The sequence below is a fragment of the Leuciscus leuciscus genome, assembly GCF_965113295.1.
Source record: "Leuciscus leuciscus genome assembly, chromosome: 21".
Taxonomy (NCBI): Eukaryota; Metazoa; Chordata; class Actinopteri; order Cypriniformes; family Leuciscidae; genus Leuciscus; species Leuciscus leuciscus.
The window spans coordinates 2,885,626-2,905,782 of NC_138745.1; the positions used below are offsets into that span (position 1 = coordinate 2,885,626).

The 20,157-nt window shown below is 38.8% G+C and overlaps 1 protein-coding gene and 1 long non-coding RNA gene across 2 annotated transcripts in view; one reads left to right on the top strand and one right to left on the bottom strand.

Annotated features, from left to right (window-relative positions):
• LOC309485392 overlaps window positions 1-4,806 on the top strand; it is a 111,066-nt gene extending 106,260 nt beyond the window's left edge. Inside the window, exons 2-3 of the long non-coding RNA XR_014201165.1 lie at window positions 1,579-1,917; window positions 4,336-4,806. This is a non-coding gene — a long non-coding RNA (uncharacterized lncRNA). The remainder of the gene's footprint in view (window positions 1-1,578; window positions 1,918-4,335) is intronic.
• polr3e (polymerase (RNA) III (DNA directed) polypeptide E) overlaps window positions 1-20,157 on the bottom strand; it is a 31,335-nt gene that overhangs the window by 8,403 nt on the left and 2,775 nt on the right. Inside the window, exons 4-17 of the mRNA XM_082152116.1 lie at window positions 17,335-17,412; window positions 17,121-17,236; window positions 16,487-16,569; window positions 15,691-15,798; window positions 14,545-14,594; window positions 14,329-14,448; window positions 10,682-10,767; window positions 10,553-10,597; window positions 8,898-8,989; window positions 7,418-7,538; window positions 6,636-6,717; window positions 6,000-6,059; window positions 4,838-4,995; window positions 529-590 (exon numbers count right to left, since the gene is read on the bottom strand). Of these exons, the coding sequence (XP_082008242.1) occupies window positions 529-590; window positions 4,838-4,995; window positions 6,000-6,059; window positions 6,636-6,717; window positions 7,418-7,538; window positions 8,898-8,989; window positions 10,553-10,597; window positions 10,682-10,767; window positions 14,329-14,448; window positions 14,545-14,594; window positions 15,691-15,798; window positions 16,487-16,569; window positions 17,121-17,236; window positions 17,335-17,412 (1,261 nt within the window). The remainder of the gene's footprint in view (window positions 1-528; window positions 591-4,837; window positions 4,996-5,999; window positions 6,060-6,635; window positions 6,718-7,417; window positions 7,539-8,897; window positions 8,990-10,552; window positions 10,598-10,681; window positions 10,768-14,328; window positions 14,449-14,544; window positions 14,595-15,690; window positions 15,799-16,486; window positions 16,570-17,120; window positions 17,237-17,334; window positions 17,413-20,157) is intronic.

Here is a 20,157-nt window from a genome sequence, read left to right on the forward strand (position 1 = left end):
GGGGTGAGTCAATTATTAGGAAATTTTCATTTTGTGGTGAACTAATCCTTTAAGTAAAAGTGACTGCAAAGACATTTATAGTGTTACAAAAGATCCTATTTCAAATAAATGCTGTTCTTTTGAACTTTCTATTCATCAAAGAATCCTGAAAAATAAAATGTCTCACCGTTTCCACAAAAATATTAACTGTTTTCAACACTGATAATAATCATAAATGTTTCTTGAGCATCAAATCATCATATTAGAATGATTTCTGAAGGATCATGTGACACTGAAGACTGGAGTAATGATGCTGAAAATTCAGCTTTGATCACAGGAATAAATTACACTTTACTATATATTCACATAGAAAACAGATGATTTACATTATAATAATATTTCACAATTTGAATGTATTTTTGATCAAATAAATGCAGCTTTGGTGAGCAGAAGATTTTTCACAAAAAAAAAAAAAAGACCAATCCCAAACTTCTGAGCACTAGTGTTTATAGTTATAAAAGTGTGTGTAAATATAGATATGGAACATACCCATCTGAGCGTCCTTTTTAGGCACAAAGTCGTCTTTGGAGAAGTTAAACACCTTTTCCAACCTGTAATATAGTGTTAATTTAGAAACTAGCAGACTGAGATTCTCACCTCCTATTAAGACCAAACTGTGTTTAATATCTATAATATTCTGTGTTATTCGTTTCATTTAGCTAAAGCACTAGCTCACAAAATAAAATCTAAATGTCCTCACCCTCATGTAGTTCTAACCCTGTATAGTCTTGTATTTTATCCATTCATTTTCCTATCCACATTATTCCTGCACCCCATGATGCTTTGCACGAATTATGGGTGTAACTTCTGTTAAACTGTAAACAATCAGTGAAACTCTCGCTCTATGAACGCAATACGTTAAAGAAGTGTCACAATGAGATGACATTAATCTACTCACCCTTCAACCATCCAACATTAAAAGGAAATTTAAAAGTGTAAAAGCATCAACAAGGTATTTCAACAGACCAAATAACCCCAAAAGTGCGTAATATATAGTAATATATCTGTATTATGTAACTTATGTTGCCTTAATCAAAAATGTTCATTAACTTCAGCATTACGTGACACTATTTCAAAGTGATTTCCGCCATTTTGACTGATTATAAATTGCATTTACCTGTGAAAACAAACCTGGAAAGAGACGTGAGGATTTGAGGAGAACAACGAGAGATTCTTCGTGCAATCCAGTGAATTATTAATGCAATATATCGTAAATTAAATCAGGAGAACAGACCAAAAATGTGCGGGATATGTTGTCCTTTTTCATACTTTTACAGCGGATTGCAAAGGGAAAAAAGAAAGCAGCGACTGAAAAGAGCTCTTGCCGTAGTTAAAACGTCACGTTAAAATAACAAGTATAACGTTATTCTCATGATCTCTGAAAATAAATCATGAAGGGAAGCTGACAGATCATCCAGTCACACTGACGATCAGCTTTATTTGTAGGGCAACCTTATGATTTAAAATGATTCGTTTCAGTCTTTATGAATGGAAGTTTCCCAAACCAGAAGTGCTTCCCATAATGCAACACGCAGTGAGGTCGTCAGGAATAAGGTGGATAGGGATTTTTAAAAAGCCATAAAAAAGCCAACCAGCAATGAGGAGAAACGCATTACAAACTTTGATTTGAAGCAACAACAAAAAAAGGAGTTGAAATGATTGAAAATCGGACAAAACTGTGAACTTAATATTTAGTGAAGAAAAGAACTACAATCCCATAAATCATTGCATATGACACGTTCAAATAAAAAAATTAATCTACGTCATTTGCAATGCTTCATGGAAGTGGGCGGTTCTTTTGGCACAATTTGTTTGGTGACTCTCTGATTGGTGGAGATTTCTCTGCAGAGGAATCATGGGCAGGGTTTCCGTTGTCCGGTAATTGCCGGACATTGGCCGAAAAAAAAAAGAAATGTCCGACAAAATTAAATCTCTCCGGTCAAATTGTCCGATTAAAATTACCTAATAATCCCGCCCCCCTAACACAATCTGAATTTGAGAATAAGCCTAAAATGTATAAAACAAAAATACACCAACCTTTGGCTATGTTATAAAGGAACAGGCTCTACCGTTTGAAAGTTATTAAACAACATCGCATGCTGCATTTCAAATAAAGCGCACGCCTAAAACGGCTGTAATATAGACCTAAACAACGAACGAATGAGTGAGACGTTTCAAATATGGCCAGGCCCAGGCAGACTAGCCGTAAAAGCTTTTTTCAGAGGCCAGACGCGACGGACGATGGTGAATCAGGAACGCCTGAAGCCTCAGATGTCCAGACAGCTCCACCACCGCCGGAGAAAAAGCAGAATCGGATCAAGACGAAGCAGCGAAGTCGCCTTGCGGAGAACAAGGTTACTCGGCTTATGCGCATTGCAAGTTGTGGAGAGACACTAGCCGTGTTTCCATTAGGCTACCCTTCAAATTGCGCAAATTGAAATTGCGAATTAAAAATACGCACAATGGAAACACGTTAATTTCGCAAAAACTCCCGTTTATCGCAAGAACGATTTTATGCTCGCATGAGGTGGTTTTTCAGGCAATTCGAAAAAGGAATATTTCGCAAAACTGCAATGGAAACAGTTTTTGCGCATTTGCAGTCACGTACCTGACTTAGAAGACGCGGTGTGTTTGAGGTCCATGTATAGCTACGCAAATAATAATAATTTTATATTATTTTATTATATTATAACATTTAATAAGCTATATTTAGAAGACGCTTTTATGCAAAAAAGGAACAAAGCTGAGTGTGGAGCGCGCACTGCATGGCACGGAGGCGCGGGCGCGACCACTTGCATTTTCCTATTAACAGTGGAAACAACTTAAAATACTCTATCATTTCTGGTCATACAGAAAATAATAATACATTATTCTCAACTACTTTTATTTGTGTAAACTCACAATAACAAGAAAACGTTGTGCTTTTGTAAAATAAAATAAAACAATCAGACGCACTTTCATGATCTCCATAAACTGGAGCGCGAGAACTGAAACAAAATATAGCCTATGTAGGCTAAAGCTTGAAATGTCCACTTTAAAACGAACAAATTCGAATCGAAAGCTAATACCTTCTGATTATGTAATCCGAAAAATGCATTTCTCTCTAAAAGCGCATCTGCTTAACACCGGAGATGGAGATGTGATTTTAGCCGACACTTAGAAAACAATAGTTTATTAATAATATTAATGGCTCTTCTCATTCAGCACTGCGGGAAATACATCAATTCCAGGTTCTAATTTGGCCTTTGAAAACCAGTAAAATCGACATGTTTTCCATATTAATTTGTGAATATTTTAAATGTTTAATAAAGGGGCAAAAAGTCATAAACAAAAATCAGAAAATGCGTCGGTATTTACTTTTTTGCGCAGCAGTTTGTGTAGCCAGTTCAAATTAAAATTTTGGTGTTCAACTTTGCGTTTTAAAAAGACAACAACCGTTCATTTTTCGTTTTTCAATTACAGGTTAAAAAAGGAAAAACGAATGGATACAAAAGTAGCCTACATGGATCGTTTGGACAGAATACGAGACAGAGTTCTTTATTAAATTCATAAAAGAAACAATAATTAGCCTATAGGAATACTGGATTCTAAATCTCAAATAAATGCCACAATCAAAACCTCGGAGCAGAAATGAGGGCGAAACACCCAGAAACTCCTTATGTGTCGTTCGCAGTACAAGGGTCTTTCCCTGCCATTAATGCTTGGATAACACGCCACGTCTCCTTCCATTAATCATAATAATAATGTCTAATGCGGTGGCTGTGATATTATATAAACCAACGTCTGTTGCCGTGATTTTTAAAATGACTTATCGTGAGAGAAAAAATGACGTTTAGTCGCATAACATCGGTTAATGGAAACGCCGTCATTTCGCAATAGTTTTTTATCGATATTTAGATAATAGCGCAAAACATTTGTGCAAATCTGTAATGGAAATGCGGCTATTTACACCGCGAGATATTCAGATATTTTATGTGGGGAAGGGGGATTGGTTTGTTAAACTATGAATGTGAAACCATAGTAAAAACAATTGGCGTTGATTGACGCCAATCGGACGTTCATGTTTTTTTTCCGTCTATTTGAAAGTTAGGCTAATAAACATGTTGCATTCTATACGGCCTGATTATGTCATTTTTTTAAGTTACATAGCCTGCCTCCAGTTTTCCTCAACTTGACTAATTAAGAGGCAATATTTGACCGGCATATCATCAAAATGTCCGGAAAACGAAATCTCTGCCGGTCACTTTGACCGGCACCATTTTTTTCTAGCGGAAACTCTGATCATGGGTAATGTAGTGTAATGTTCTGCGGTTAAATATGATGATTAATGCAGGCTGACGGCTTCAACACAAAGCAAATACCATCACTTAACAACCTCGTAGCTTTCTATAACAGTTCATAAGTTATCGTTAATAATCAATAATCCTATGAAGAAAATGAATGGGATGTTATCTTCCAGAACCCGAATGGTTCACTCCATTTACTTTTTTCTACGAAACACAAAAAGATGCTCTTCTGTACAATGAAAGTGCACATGATTTTAACTGCAAAATAGAAAAGTCCACATGACTTGTGCGCTATATTCCACGGCTTTTAACAGTTGATTATCATGGGAAGTTTGTAAAACATGAACGCTACAGTGGAGTAATGATTATCACCACAGAAGCTCAGACAGTCTTTGTTTTAGTGCATCATAGAATAAAGAAAATATGGTGATTCAATTCTAAAATGTCTTCATATCTCTTTAAATGCAACAGGTGCACAGACTCGTCAGCGGTTAGTAAGAGTGATCTCATACTTGGACTGAATGCCGAGCCAGAGCATGTGCTGCCGCTGAGCCACATCTGGATGCTTTCTGACGAAATCCTGATCCGTGGGCAACAGAAACTCCCAGCCTCGGTTTACTCGAGGAACCGACATCTGCTCCAAGAAGTCCTTCACGTCCTCGGGAGGAAGCTGGAATCACATGACCGACATCAACCGCAATACCACATGCTGAATAACATTTTATTGATTTATTAATACAATTTATTGAAACTTTGGAAAGGATATTTAATGTTTTTTGTGGAGTATCATATTTGCTACATCAGGCTTGTATGGCTCATAGTGAGAATATGGAGGAAAAAATAGCTGTTTCAGACTCAAACAGCTAAAATATGCAATTTGCTGCAGATGCTGATATTTATATTTATATCTTACAAAAAGTAAGAGATCTTTATAACAGAATAGCAGATCATCAACATCAATATCACATGCTGAATAACATACATGTTTGATTAATGCACAAAAATCATAATTAACCCTGTAAAGCCTGAAATATATCTAAAAAATATATTTTTTTTTTCTACTTAAAAAAATTTGAACAATGTATTGAAAATTTAGACAGAATATTGAATGTTTTTTGTTGAGTGTCATATTTGCTACATCATGACTCATATAGTGAGAATATGGAGGAGAAACAGCTCAAGTTCATTCAGAGACTCAAACTGAGATGCTGATATTTCTATGGACAAAAAGTGATGAGATTCTGATGCTTGTAATGTAAATCAATGAGATCTTTATAACAGTACAGCAGATACTGACGTAAAATGCATATAAATATCAATATCTGCCAATAATATCTTAGTAAGATGATATTTAAAGGCTTAGTTTATGATCAAAGCTCTGTAGTTTTAAAACATATAATGCAATGCAATACAATGAAGATTGAGAGATGAACAAATAAACCTCTCAAAAGCCTGATCATCATATTTAATAAATTTTTCTAAAAATATGATGTTTGATAATCCAGTGAACCTGAGTATAATTTCAATGCTATTTGTGTATCAATTATGATATAGTAGGCTTTATAGGGTTAAAGTACATACATCTAGATATGGCTTCATAAGTGTTTATGTTAAACATCTTACAGCGCCATCTTCTGTTCTACTCAAGTACTGATTTAAATTAATTCCACAAACCTTTATGATGGCAGCGACTTCTTTCCTCATCAGGGTTCGCTCTAGAGTGAATCTCCACATCTGAGGACGCAAAGATAAAATTAGGATAGCAACACTTATTATATAGCATGATGTAATGATATGCTTGTCATTACCATCCAAACCAGAGACAGGAATCATATTAAAGTCCCCCTGTGGTGAAAATCCAGCGTTTAATGTTGTTTATGTGTCTATGTGGTGTTTTTAATATGCTTTAAGACAAACCATGTGTAAATTCATAAGTCGACAGCATTGCTGAGTATTTCCTCCTTAAAACTGCAGTGAACCAAAGACAGTCTCAAACACACGCTTTGAAATCGCTGGTGTTTCTGACGTCACAAACTACCTTGTAACCAATCAGATCAACGTGTGATCGTCAACCAGTGGATCTCTGAGCTGAGTGAGTGAGTGGAGGCGGGGCTCATTTGCATATTCATAGAACCATGAATACTAAATGAGGCAAGGGTGTCGAGTTACAGTCAAGATATTTGAAGGCATAAGGAACTTTTTAAATATGTCATTTTTGGTGATCAAAGATGAGTTTTAAGGGATAAAGTTGTTGACTACAGAGGGACTTTAAGCTAATATATATATATTAGAGTAAAAAATAAAGCTCACCACAAAGTCTCGTCCGCGGCAGAGCACTTCAGCAGGAACGCCGCTGTGTGAACTACAGGTGTTTTTGGGATACAGCACATCACTGGCAAAGACAAATCGCAAGATTATTTTAAGACAAGATAAGATAAAACTTTATTTATCCCCAAGCAGAAATTTAGACATAAACAAGACAAAAATATTATTGCAACTATGTATTCCGAAGATAAATTATGTAGGGAGACCAAAAAACATTATATCAGATATGTGACCCTGGACCAAAAAAAAGTCACATGGGTCAATTTATTGAAATTGAGATGTATACATCATCTGAAAACTGAATAAATAAGCTTTCCATTGATGTATGGTTTGTTAGGATAGGACAATATTTGGCTGAGATACAACTATTGAAAATCTGGAATCTGAGGGTGCAAAAAAAATCGAAACATTGAGAAAATCTCCTTTAAAGTTGATCATTTATGTTCTCGATTGTGCAGCATTCACTCACACACATACATGTTTTATATATGTAGGAAATGTAAAAAATATCTTCATGGAACATGATCTTTACTTAATATCCTAATGATTTTTGGCATAAAAGAAAAATGTATAATTTTGACCCATATAATGTATTGTTGGCTATTGCCACAGATATACCCGTGCAACTCGAGACTGGTTTTGTGGTCCAGGGTCACATAAGTATATGGGTAAATATACTCTCCTAAAAAAATTAAACGGGTCCCATGGGAGCGCCTCATCTACTAGAACGTCATGCATCAGCATAGGTGTAATGTAAAAAGCCTGACCTCTTCACGACCCAGTTTCCCTGGACCAGCAGCGCCACCTGTTGGATGCATCGCAGCACTGCGGTCGAGTCCGTCCCCGATGCCAGCAAACCCATCAGATTAGCAAACGGCATTACCTTCACTGCCAGACAAAGAACAACATCTATATAGAGACGATATGAGGGACAACACTAACACTGCGCTATCTAGTTTTCTTCTGTTATATATATTTCACGTTTTCATGCTTGAACACTGTAGCGCATACATTCATATGATTAAACCGCAGCCTGCAAGATTTGACAATCGCACTACGCCATAATGCCATATTACAATTCCAATTTAATTATAAAGCACATAATAATAATACAATGTTGGCCATAGTGCTACACAAACAATAAAATATTACAATATAAGAAACACACAGATAACTATAAATAAAGAATATGCAAAATATCTACTGTCAGATTGTTAGACCCACGGACTCTTAAATGCACCTAAAACATCTGCAAACTCTTAGAAAGCGACACCTGTGACGACAGCACCTCGACACTCGTGATCAAAAGCTAACATGAAAAAATTTCTTAAATGAATTAAAATTAAAAATGTTTTTAAATGTCTTCTGAACTCACTAAGGGCTGATGATAATCTGATATACTGTGGTGAACTGAACAGCAAAGGCACGGTTCCCTCGTTTTCAGATGTCCTCGGAACAACTAAAAGATTCTGTGACTGAGATTGTAAAAGTCTCTTTATCTGTTTTATCTAGATATACTGTTCAGTAGCACTGCACGATTAATCTCAATGAAACTGCACGCGATTTGGCAAAGGCTGCGATTATTTTATGTGCAGTTTGTCAGTGAAGCGGCTGATCGGTAGATGCTCCATCTGAACACCAGAGGGCGACACACACACATCCCTATGAACACCAGAGTCTCACACACACGCCACATAACCCTATGAACACCAGAGGGCGTCTCACACAAACACACACACTCCCTGCAGAAGTACAATCACACACATCATTCCAGGAAACCCCTATCGGCATCACACTCTCTGTCTCTGAATAAGCAGAAGATTGAGACGCTTTGATTAAACATGAGTAATAAACACACGACTGCCTTATTCTGTGTCAGAAGCTCATCATCTCACAGGAGGAGGAGCTCAGCTGTCCTCATGAAGTGAGTTTGGAGGAAAAGCGTGTTATTAAATGTTGTCTTTTGTTGGACAAGAGGTTCATAAATGCATCTCATGTCTGGAAAGATGTTTGACTCGTGTTGCTTTTTCAAATGCTCGTTATAAGCGACTCAAACTCAGTGCGTTCAGAGTGAGCCGCGTTTCCTGAGCCGTACGGCACTGACAAGCCGCACATTACACACAATCAGACTTTGTCATTTCATAATCACGATAAGCCAAATCAATTTAAGAGCGATTTCATGTAATTGTGATTAATCGTGCAGCGCTAATAGAGACGGACATAAACGATAGCGTAAGCCAAGCTGACCGTTCTTCATCAGCGTCTTGACTTGATCCCCCAGAGGCAGCGTACGGAGCTGGGCCATGGAGAGCACGTTACTGGGACCCATCGGCTTCACGCTGGAGAACCAGACACACAATCACATCAGAAACATCGCCAATTCCAATTTATTTATAAAGCACATAATAATACTACAATGTTGACTATAGCGCTACACAATCAATAAAATATTAAAATATAACAAACATAGATAACTCGAAAAATACCAAGATCTTAGTGCTGGGTGGTATGACCAAAAATGTATATCACAGTATTTTTTTAAATTATACCGGTTTCACTGTATATGACGGTATTAATCGGGTATATGATCACATTATCTGCTGATTGAGAGGAAATACTGCAGTAGATCGACTGTAATGAGTGAATATTGTAGAAAAATCCCACACTAGTATTAATACAGGTTTGCAAGGCTGTGCACATAAACGTGCAGTGCTCATGTTTATTCATCCGTGCCAAAGCCTTTTAGAAAATCTATTTGTGGCGGGCAGTGTTGATGATATTGTGAATCAATGCATGGGAAACACTAATATAATTTGCCAGCTATTAATTATAGTTTAACCTGTCCATCTTCACCGTCACGCTTCAGTAACACACAGCTGAGCAGTGAAGAGCCCCTCTCAAACAGTGTTGCGCCACGTTCCCAACGGTGTTTGAGCGATTATACACCAGTATTGAGGTATATTAAAGGGTTAGTTCACCCAGAAAGGATAATTCTGTCAGTAAATACTCATGTTGTTCCAACCCCGTAAGACTTTCGTTCATCTTCGGAACACAAATTAAGATATTTTTGATGAAATCTGAGAGCTGTCTCACTCCTCCATAGGCTGATAGGTAATCGATATCTGCCATCCCAGAAAAGTTAGTCAAGACATTGATAAATTAGTCCAAGTGACTCCAGTGGCTCAACCTTAAGTTTATCAAGCGATGAGAATACTTTTTGTGCGCAAAAAAACAACAAAAATCACGACTTTATTCAACTCTTCAACGTAGGCTCACTATTGGCCAGCATCACACACATGACCAGCGTCGGCCAATAGTGAGCCTCCGTTCTGAAGTATAACCCAGAAGCGCTGTTACACTACGTGAACTCACTCAGAGACACACAGAAGAACATGAAGAGTGGAATAAAGTCGTTATTTTAGTTTGTTTTTGCACACAATAAGTATTCTCGTCGCTTGATAAACTTAAAGGACAAGTTCGGTATTTTACACTTAAAGCCCTGTTTACAGATCTTATCTGATGAAATAGAACGGTTAAGATTAAAATTTGGACACATGCTGCTGTCCCGAGAATTTTAGGTTTATTTTTTATACTTTAAGGTTGAGCCACTGTAGTCACGATTTTAACAATCGTCTTTACTAACTTTCTGGGCCGGCAAGTTTCAATAACAGAGAAGCCTATGGAGGAGTGAGACAGCTCTCAGATTTAATCAAAAATATCTTAATTTGTGTTCCGAAGATGAACGAAAGTCTTACGGGGTTGAACAACATGAGTATTTACTGACAGAATTTTCATTTTTGGGTGAACTAACCCTTTGAAAATAAACACCAGTATTCGGTATGAACCAGTATACCGCCCAGCACTACAAGACTTCATTGCATACAGACAGTTCCTCTACTTACACTTTCTCTTCCGCCAGAGGAGGCATGAGCATGGACAGGTATTCACTGCGGAGAGAACAAACACATGAGATGAACACCGCTAGCGAAACATCACAGCTAACATCAACAGTGTGTATCATACGCACTAACCGCGGTGTTTTCACCAGCTCCGTGTTTTCTGTGGTATCCATGGCCTGGCAGTAAAGATACTGGCGCTCATGCTCAGAACGTCCGTCCTACAGATGCAAGCAGAATAAATGAGAATGCATGCATTATATAATATATAAAGAACATGCAGGTATTCTGTAATGCTAATAAATTCACTGTAATAAACATGCACTGCAGCCATATCACCCTGTAACCCAAGACTGGTTGCCCACTGAAGCTAAGCAGGGCTGAGCCTGGTTAGTACCTGGATGGGAGACCTCCTGAGAAAACCAGGTTGCTGCTGGAAGAGGTGTTAGTGAGGCCAGTAGGGGGCGCTCACCCTGTGGTCTGTGTGGGTCCTAACACCCCAGTGTAGTGATGGGGACACTATACTGTCAAAGAGCACCGTCCTTCGGATGAGACGTAAAACCGAGGTCCTGACTCTCTGTGGTCATTAAAAATCCCATGGCATTTCTCGTAAAGAGTAGGGGTGTAACCCCGGTGTCCTGGCCACATTCCACCCATTGGCCCTTACCAATCATGGCCTCCTAATAATCCCCTTACATTGAATTGGCTCTATCACTCTCTCTCCTCTCTCCACCTATATCTGGTGTGTGGTGAGCGCACTGGCGCCGTTGTACTGTGGCTGCCGTCGCATCATCCAAGTGGATGCTGCACACTGGTGGTGGTTGAGGAGAGATCCCCTGATATGATTGTAAAGCGCTTTGGGTGTACAGTAGTACATATGAAAGCGCTATATAAATGCCTCATTCTATTCTATTCTATGCACTGTATTATTGTGGACGCATTAAATAGATGCCTGATTACTTTATAACGCTTCTTATCCATGAAATTTAAAGTCCCCCTGTGGTGAAAATCCAGCTTTTAATGTTGTTCATGTGTCTATGTGATGTTTTTAATCTGCTGTAAGACAAACCATGTGTAAGTTCATAAGTCGACACCATTGCTGAGTATTTCCTCCTTATAAACTGCAGTGAACCAAAGACAGTCTCAAACACACGCTTTGAAATCGCTGGTGTTTCTGACGTCACAAACTACCTTGTAACCAATCAGATCAACGTGTGATCGTCAACCAGTGGATCTCTGAGCTGAGTGAGTGAGTGGAGGCGGGGCTCATTTGCATATTCATAGAACCACGCATACTAAATGAGGCAAGGGTGTCGAGTTACATTCAAGATATTTTACAGCATGATGTTTTTTTAAGGAAAAAACTTTTAAATATGCAGTCTGAGTGATCAGAGATAAGTTTTAAAGGGGACATATCATGCTAAATGCACTTTTTTAGCCCTTAAATGCATTTTGTTGTATATTTGGAGTGTTTAGAAGTACAGAAAAGATGAAATTATTCTCTTCAGGTGCTTCGTTGATATCTTTATATTCTGTTTTGGTCATATTTTTCAACCGGTTCAGATTTTTCTGTTATCTATGACGTTTTTTGAACTATCACGTCACAGTATTTGCAGCGGAACTGCCAAATAAGGACATTGACTTCCGGCCCAACACTTCGAGCAATCCGCCATTATTATTTCTCGCTGCAATTTTGTAGTCCAAGCTAAAGGATGCAGAAGTTACGAGAGGGTAAGTTAAAATGTTCGGTTGTTGGATGTAGTAACCCACACGCTTCATTACACCGTCTAATTTAGATGAACTGCCGCGCTTGTGACAGGAGCATGTTTAACTGAAAGAACGAGCAGAGAGAGAGACCCGGTCGCGCGCGCGCTCACTCTCTCTCTTCAGAGCCAGGCGAAAGTGTAAACAAGACATCACCGTCTCCAAACTAGACGCTGTCTTGCTCTCTCTCCCTCGGACATATTAATGAAAATAAATCGACACGGTGGTAAAAGGTCGGAAGACCAAAGTTTCATGTGTAAATACAGTACACACCATTGCGATACATCCATATGAAGACGTTGTTCTGCAGGTTCGTCGTCTTCATTTTCATCTCGCTCCGGCTCTGGCTCGAACATGTAAGGCTGGCTGGACAAGTCTTCCGTTGTTGACATTTTGTTAATAACGTGTGTATAAAAGTTTCTGTGCGCTAGATAATCCTATCTCTGCTACCAGACTACAAAAATGGCCGAACGGGGTGGAGTTGAACCGAGTGTCACCGCTACAACCTGGAGAGGGGGCGGGGTATGAAGTGTCTCAATATTATTTAAAGAGACCGCACCAAAACGAGTTGCTTTCAGAAGCACATTAGAAAAGGGGTAAAAAAGGGGCCTGTGGAGCTATAATAATGAGGAATTCAGACCCAAGCATTGCAGTTCCGCTTTATATAGACTACAAATGTATGATTTATATGTAAAAAGGAACAATTTAAAAGCATGATATGTCTCCTTTAAGGGACAGAATTTGTAACTATAGAGGGACTTTAACAACACAGCATTTTCATTCGGCCGGTCTCTTTTACACACAGTAGGTGGCGCTAACAAAGGGTAACAAAGACAGGCATCGCAACTTTCTGTCATTGGTATTTACATGTTTTCAAACAGTCGTCCAGAATCTGTTTTTTTTTTTAAATCAAATAACACCAAATACTTAAAGCTGCCGTCGGCAAGTCTGGCAGATTGGGTCGATTAGCCAAAATTTTGAATGTTTACAACTCTCATGCCCCTCCCCACTACCAGCGAGCACCCTCCCATCGAGGTCGTGCTCGTCAGTGCGTCACTGTGCGTGTGTACCTGATTTTCTGTGAACGCGTCCGTCTCTTCAGCATCTATCAACACCATGGACTCGGAGGTAGGCTGCCCTGGCTAATCTATCCATAGATAACCGAGGAATTGGAAGCTTGTTAGTAGATTTTCTCTCCGCCATCACGCTTCATGCAATCTCCAGGCGTGGCGTGTGCATGTGATATTAACGTGCGCGAGTGAGGGGGATCTGTGGCGTGTGCACGACCTGTGATTGACAGTCAGATCTCACACCCCCCCTGCGCTGATTGGACCTGATGAAGCGGGAGCGCTGGATTTTTGCAAAACAAATAACACGCTCCAGGTGGAGTTAGAAGCTCGGGTTTTTTTCTAAAACCACCTTATTTATGTTGTTCTGTCGGATTATAGTGTCGATTACACTGAATATGATCAAAAAAATGTTGCCGACGGCAGCTTTAAAGACTTGAAACATTTGCTGAAACTGAATCTTTTCCTACACTATGAATTACGAATTACAATGTCGTCAGTCAAAACGACGTCAGTCAAGCGTGGGTCATGTGATCAGACGTCGTCACTCAAGCGTGGTCATGTGATCAGACGTCGTCACTCAAGCGTGGGTCATGTGATCAGACGTCAGTCAAGCTTGGGTCATGTGATCAGACGTCGTCACTCAAGCGTGGGTCATGTGATCAGACGTCACTCAAGCGTGGGTCATGTGATCAGACATCGTCAGTCAAGCGTGGGTCATGTGATCAGACGTCAGTCAAGCGTGGGTCATGTGATCAGACGTCAGTCAAGCCTGGGTCATGTGATCAGACGTCAGTGAAGCGTGGATCATGTGATCAGACATCAGTCAAGCGTGGATCATGTGATCAGACGTCAGTGAAGCGTGGATCATGTGATCAGACATCAGTCAAGCGTGGGTCATGTGATCAGACGTCAGTGAAGCGTGAGCGTGGGTCATGTGATCAGACTCACCTTGAGCCCGTGGTAGTGCAGGTGAACCCAGGGTTCCTCAGCCTGTTTCTTCTGCAGGAACTCGTAGGACTGGATGCGGCGCTGACGGGCCTGTTCTGACTCAGGGCGGGAAAACCTCACCTGTTCAAACGCCAGGTAGAGGACGAGAGGAGTGAGCACAACACACGGACTGACAGCATTCGGTTCAAACTAGAAAACAGTGGCATGAAGTCTTACAGTGATTTGTTTCACATCTTCTTCTGCTTCATCCTGAGAAGAGTCTCCAGCTGTAAACACACACATTTGTTAGTTAATAACAATGATAATGTATCTAACATAAAGCCCCGTCTGTCGTTGCTAGGCAACCATGAACCGCGCACTCCACATCATGTTGACTGAACCGTTCCAGTCGACCGTGATTCGTAAGTGGACTGCGAAGTTAAAGATGGCACACAATGTTGCCCAACATCAATGCAATGTTTCCAGCATGAAGAGATCCAGTGAAGCAAGCCTTTGAGTTTGCCACTGAAGTAGCAACATCGCTGCGAGATCTAGTGAGAAACATTTAAATTCCTCAGTTATGAACAGATCAAACAGCGCTGACGTGCAAACCAGGATGAATGAACTAGTTATAGGCTTTAAGTCCACAGATCAGCAACATTCACCGTGGATTTACTGTAGTAACACTCACTGTAACCATGGAAGTGTGGCAGGAATAGTAAAACACTTTCAAGTACGTCACACATCTTTTCCCAGCACTTCAAAACTCAAATATTATCATATTTAAATGTTATTTTTAATGTGATGACCAAAACATTATTTGTTCATCCTTCAAAGATTACCCTCATTTATAAAACTAAAAGTTTCAAGATGAAGGAAAACTCAGTTATTTAAAAATAATGTTTCTTTAAAAAAAATTAAATCAAGGAAATTTCTCTGGTATTTCTTTTTTTTTGCTGTATCGAAAGAGCACTACTTATTACAGATGTTGATCTGCCTCAGTTTGCCTTGATTGTTCTACTTACACTTTTACATTACACACATTGTTACTTTTTATTTAAGTTTAAGAGTTTCTTTAACACTTACCTTTTTATCTTAATATAAGACAAAGATATTTTTGTTAAAATGTTCTTTTTGACTGCTAAAACTAATATAATTAGTTTTTTGCCTTAATAATGTGAATAGATAAATAAAAAAACAGTGGTTTAAATTAAAACTTTTCTACTTAAAAAAAAAAAAAGAAAAAAAAGAAAAGGTTTATAAAAAATGTCAATAATTATCAATACCGAACGATATGAAACATCATATCGTGACACATTTTTTAGGTATATCTCACAGCTCTATGTGATCGTGTAAGAGAGCGAGCCCAAACCCCGTCCCTACCTTCATTGGCCGCCTCTCTCTCTCTGTGTTTAGTATCAGCTTTATCCAGATATGTGAAGCTGGGTCTCATCTGGAGGATTCCCTGCAGTGGAGTGAGATGAAGCTCTCCTGACACCAACACAGGACAGGACATCACTTTACATCACATGGCACTTAACCACATCAATGCAAAACCGCATGTCTCTGTAACTTCATTCAATACTGTGACCATCTGAAAATGATCATATTCAGACATCATGGCACTTCACAAGCGTCCATTCAATTTATTCTGGTCATAACAACTGTATTATACAAGATGGTGTCTGTGTAATCATATAGTCCATATGTGTTCACATGTTTACAGTGATTTCAGGAGGAAAGTTAAAATCTTTGTAATTATGACAAATAAATTATGATAAAAATCATAATTATGACAGTCATAATTTCAAGTCAAAATAATGACATAAGTCAATATTATGAGTGTCAAGTAAAAATTTGCATTTCATATATTTTGACATAACTTTGTCACCATCACTGAACGACTTAGTCATTTTACGTCATAATTATGATTTACCAAAACATGTGGCAGAAATGTCAAAGTCTTTGTCAGTGATTTCTGAATTATGAAAATAGCTTTTTCCCTTACAAAGTTGCACATTTAAAAAAAATTGGAATATTGCATAAATCATTTGTGAATAAAGCACAGATTGCTTTCAAAATGTTCACTTCCTGCGAGACCGGCGCAAAGCACGAGTAATAAAATAATAACTGTGTCCGGGGAAGCCTGAGACTTTTCTTTCTCCACTTAATAACTTACCTTTGCGAAACACGGCTGCGGCGTAGCGGGACGTATTTGTGGTCGCCTGGATCGAGGAGAACACTTGCTTGTCCATCATCTTCCTTTAAACAGAACCAAAAGAGGACAACTTATAACAACAAAGTTTGAAATGTTGCAGCATTGAAAAGTCAAGTAAATAAAATAAAAGAACTGTATAAAGCGATGTGAGATGGGACGGTTGAAAAAGAAAAGTGTGTGTGTGTGTGTGTGTGTGTGTGTGTGTGTGTGTGAGTGAGTGAGTGAGTGAGAGAGTGTGAGAGTGAGTGAATGAGGGAGAGAGAGTGAGTGTGAGCGTGAGTGAGTGACAGAGTGAGAGAGTGAGTGAATGAGTAAGTGCGAGAAAGTGAGTGAGGGAGTGAGTGAGTGAGAGTGTGTGCGAGAGAAAGTGAGTGAGTGAGTGAGTGAGTGAGAATGAGAGAGTGAGAGAGTGTGAGTGAGTGTGAGTGAATGAGTGAGAGTGAATGAGTGAGAGAGAGCGAGAGTGTGTGCGAGAGTGAGTGTGAGAGAAAGTGAGTGAGTGAGTGAGTGAGTGAGTGAGTGAGTGAGTGAGTGAGTGAGTGAGTGAGTGAGGGAGTGAGTGAGAGTGAGAGTGAGAGTGAGTGATGTTCCTCACGTGGAATAGACGTTGGTGTCCTCAGAGCTGGTGCCGTCCACATTAAGCGCGATCTGTTCTCCTTTACTGCGACAGTAGTTCGGGCTCATGGTGTCCATCGCAACCTCGAGCTCCACCTGGACCAGCGAGAGAAGAACAGGAGATCTGAGCTTTTAAACAGGAGATCTGTGCATTTAAACAGGAGTGACTTCAGAAACGAGGAGAGAAAACTTACTTTCTGCTGCTTGGGTTTAATCCTGGCTGTCAAATGAGTGGCGTTATTGTAGCTCATAGATGCAGGACGCACTGGATACTAGAAGAAACAGTTAAAAACATGTACAACACTCAGGGTTAGTACAGACACTGTCAAAGGAGATTCCAGGACCTTCAAGGACTTTTTAAATAGATAAAGGAAAATAAAGTAATAAAACAAAATGGTACAAATAAAGTGCCGGACATGCCAGAGTTTTCCACACATAGACTAAGTCGTGGCGGTGCGCCACAGAATCAACACCGGCCGCCACATATTGCGTTTCATTATTATTATTTTTTTTTTATGCTATTTAAAACACGCAGCGTATTCGTTCAGCTGCATTTCCTTTCCCTGCTCTCCCTCCGTCTCGCTGTCACTCACGCATCTCTCTCACATACATACTCACATACATACTCACATACATACTCACATACATACTCACATACATACTCACATACATACTCACATACATACTCACATACATACTCACATACATACTCACATACATACATACACTCACATACATACATACACTCACATACATACATACACTCACATACATACTCACATACATACACTCACATACATACTCACATACATACACTCACATACACACTCACATACATACACTCACATACATACACTCACATACATACACTCACATACATACTCACATACATACTCACATACATACACTCACATACATACACTCACATACATACACTCACATACATACACTCACATACATACACTCACATACATACACTCACATACATACACACATACACTCACATACATACACTCACATACATACACTCACATACATACACTCACATACATACACTCACATACATACACTCACATACATACATACTCACATACATACATACATACTCACATACATACATACACATACATACATACACATACATACATACACTCACATACATACACTCACATACATACACTCACATACATACACTCACATACATACACACACTCACATACATACACTCACATACATACATACTCACATACATACATACACTCACATACATACACTCACATACATACACTCACATACATACACTCACTCACATACATACACACTCACATACATACACTCACATACATACACTCACATACATACACTCACATACATACACTCACATACATACACTCACATACATACACTCACATACATACATACATACTCACATACATACACTCACATACATACATACATACTCACATACATACATACATACTCACATACATACATACTCACATACATACATACTCACATACATACATACTCACATACATACATACTCACATACATACACTCACATACATACACTCACATACATACACTCACATACATACATACTCACATACATACATACTCACATACATACACTCACATACATACACTCACATACATACACTCACATACATACACTCACATACATACATACTCACATACATACATACACTCACATACATACACTCACATACATACACTCACATACATACATACTCACATACATACATACTCACATACATACATACTCACATACATACATACTCACATACATACATACTCACATACATACACTCACATACATACACTCACATACATACATACTCACATACATACATACTCACATACATACATACTCACATACATACATACTCACATACATACATACTCACATACATACATACTCACATACATACACACATACATACATACTCTCATACATACATACTCACATACATACATACTCACATACATACATACTCACATACATACATACTCACATACATACATACATACATACATCTCTTTATGAGGACATTCATTGACACAATGTAATCTCTAGCCGCTTACCCTAACCTTACCCATCACATAAGTGCCTAACCTGACCCCTGACCCTTGACCTCATTACCTTATCCCTAAAACCAAGTCTTGACCCTCAAACAGGCCTTTAAAGGCTCTCAGAAACTGAGGACCGGCCAACATGTCCTCACTTTACTCTCTCTGTCCTCACTCCACTGGTCTAAAACTCAAACTGGTCCTCACAAAGATAGTTGCACAAGTACACACACACACATACATGTGTTTACAGTGGAAGTTCGATGCGGCTGAGCCGGCGCATAACACACGCCATAACCAAACGTTATGTGATTGGCTTACGGGTAACCAATGATTTTAAACTTCAGACAAGCGATACACAGGTGTGTACACATGTGTGTACCCTCCCCTCCGTGCACAGCGCGTCTGTCTCCATGAAAACGAGATCATACATACGAGATAAAAAAACATTTTATATTCTGAATACAATGTTGTCAGTGAGTTAATGCTGGAGTCCCGACCCTTAGCAAACAAGCGATTGCGCCTTCTTTAGTAAGTTAACTAACGTTAGTCGCAAGTTTGCGGTAAAATGCAGTTGGGTTGTCGAGGTTTTGATTGATTGATTTTGATTGATTATGTTTATTTCATTCATGGATATTTTCCAACAAAACTTACTTCATCATCCTCATATATATAATTTATAAAACCATGATGAAAAGGAGGCAGGGTGAACAATATCGAGGTCAAAACACTATATAAGCTGTTATGTCATTTCTAGGGTGTTAAATGTGTGGATTTTGTGAGAGATTTTTTGACCCATAACCTTAATAAAAAGACAACTGTCAGTAATAAAATAAAAACAAATACAAGTAATCAAATTACAAGAAATAGCACAAATACAACAGAACAAACATACAAATAAAGTAACCACTGCTTTTCATGTTTTT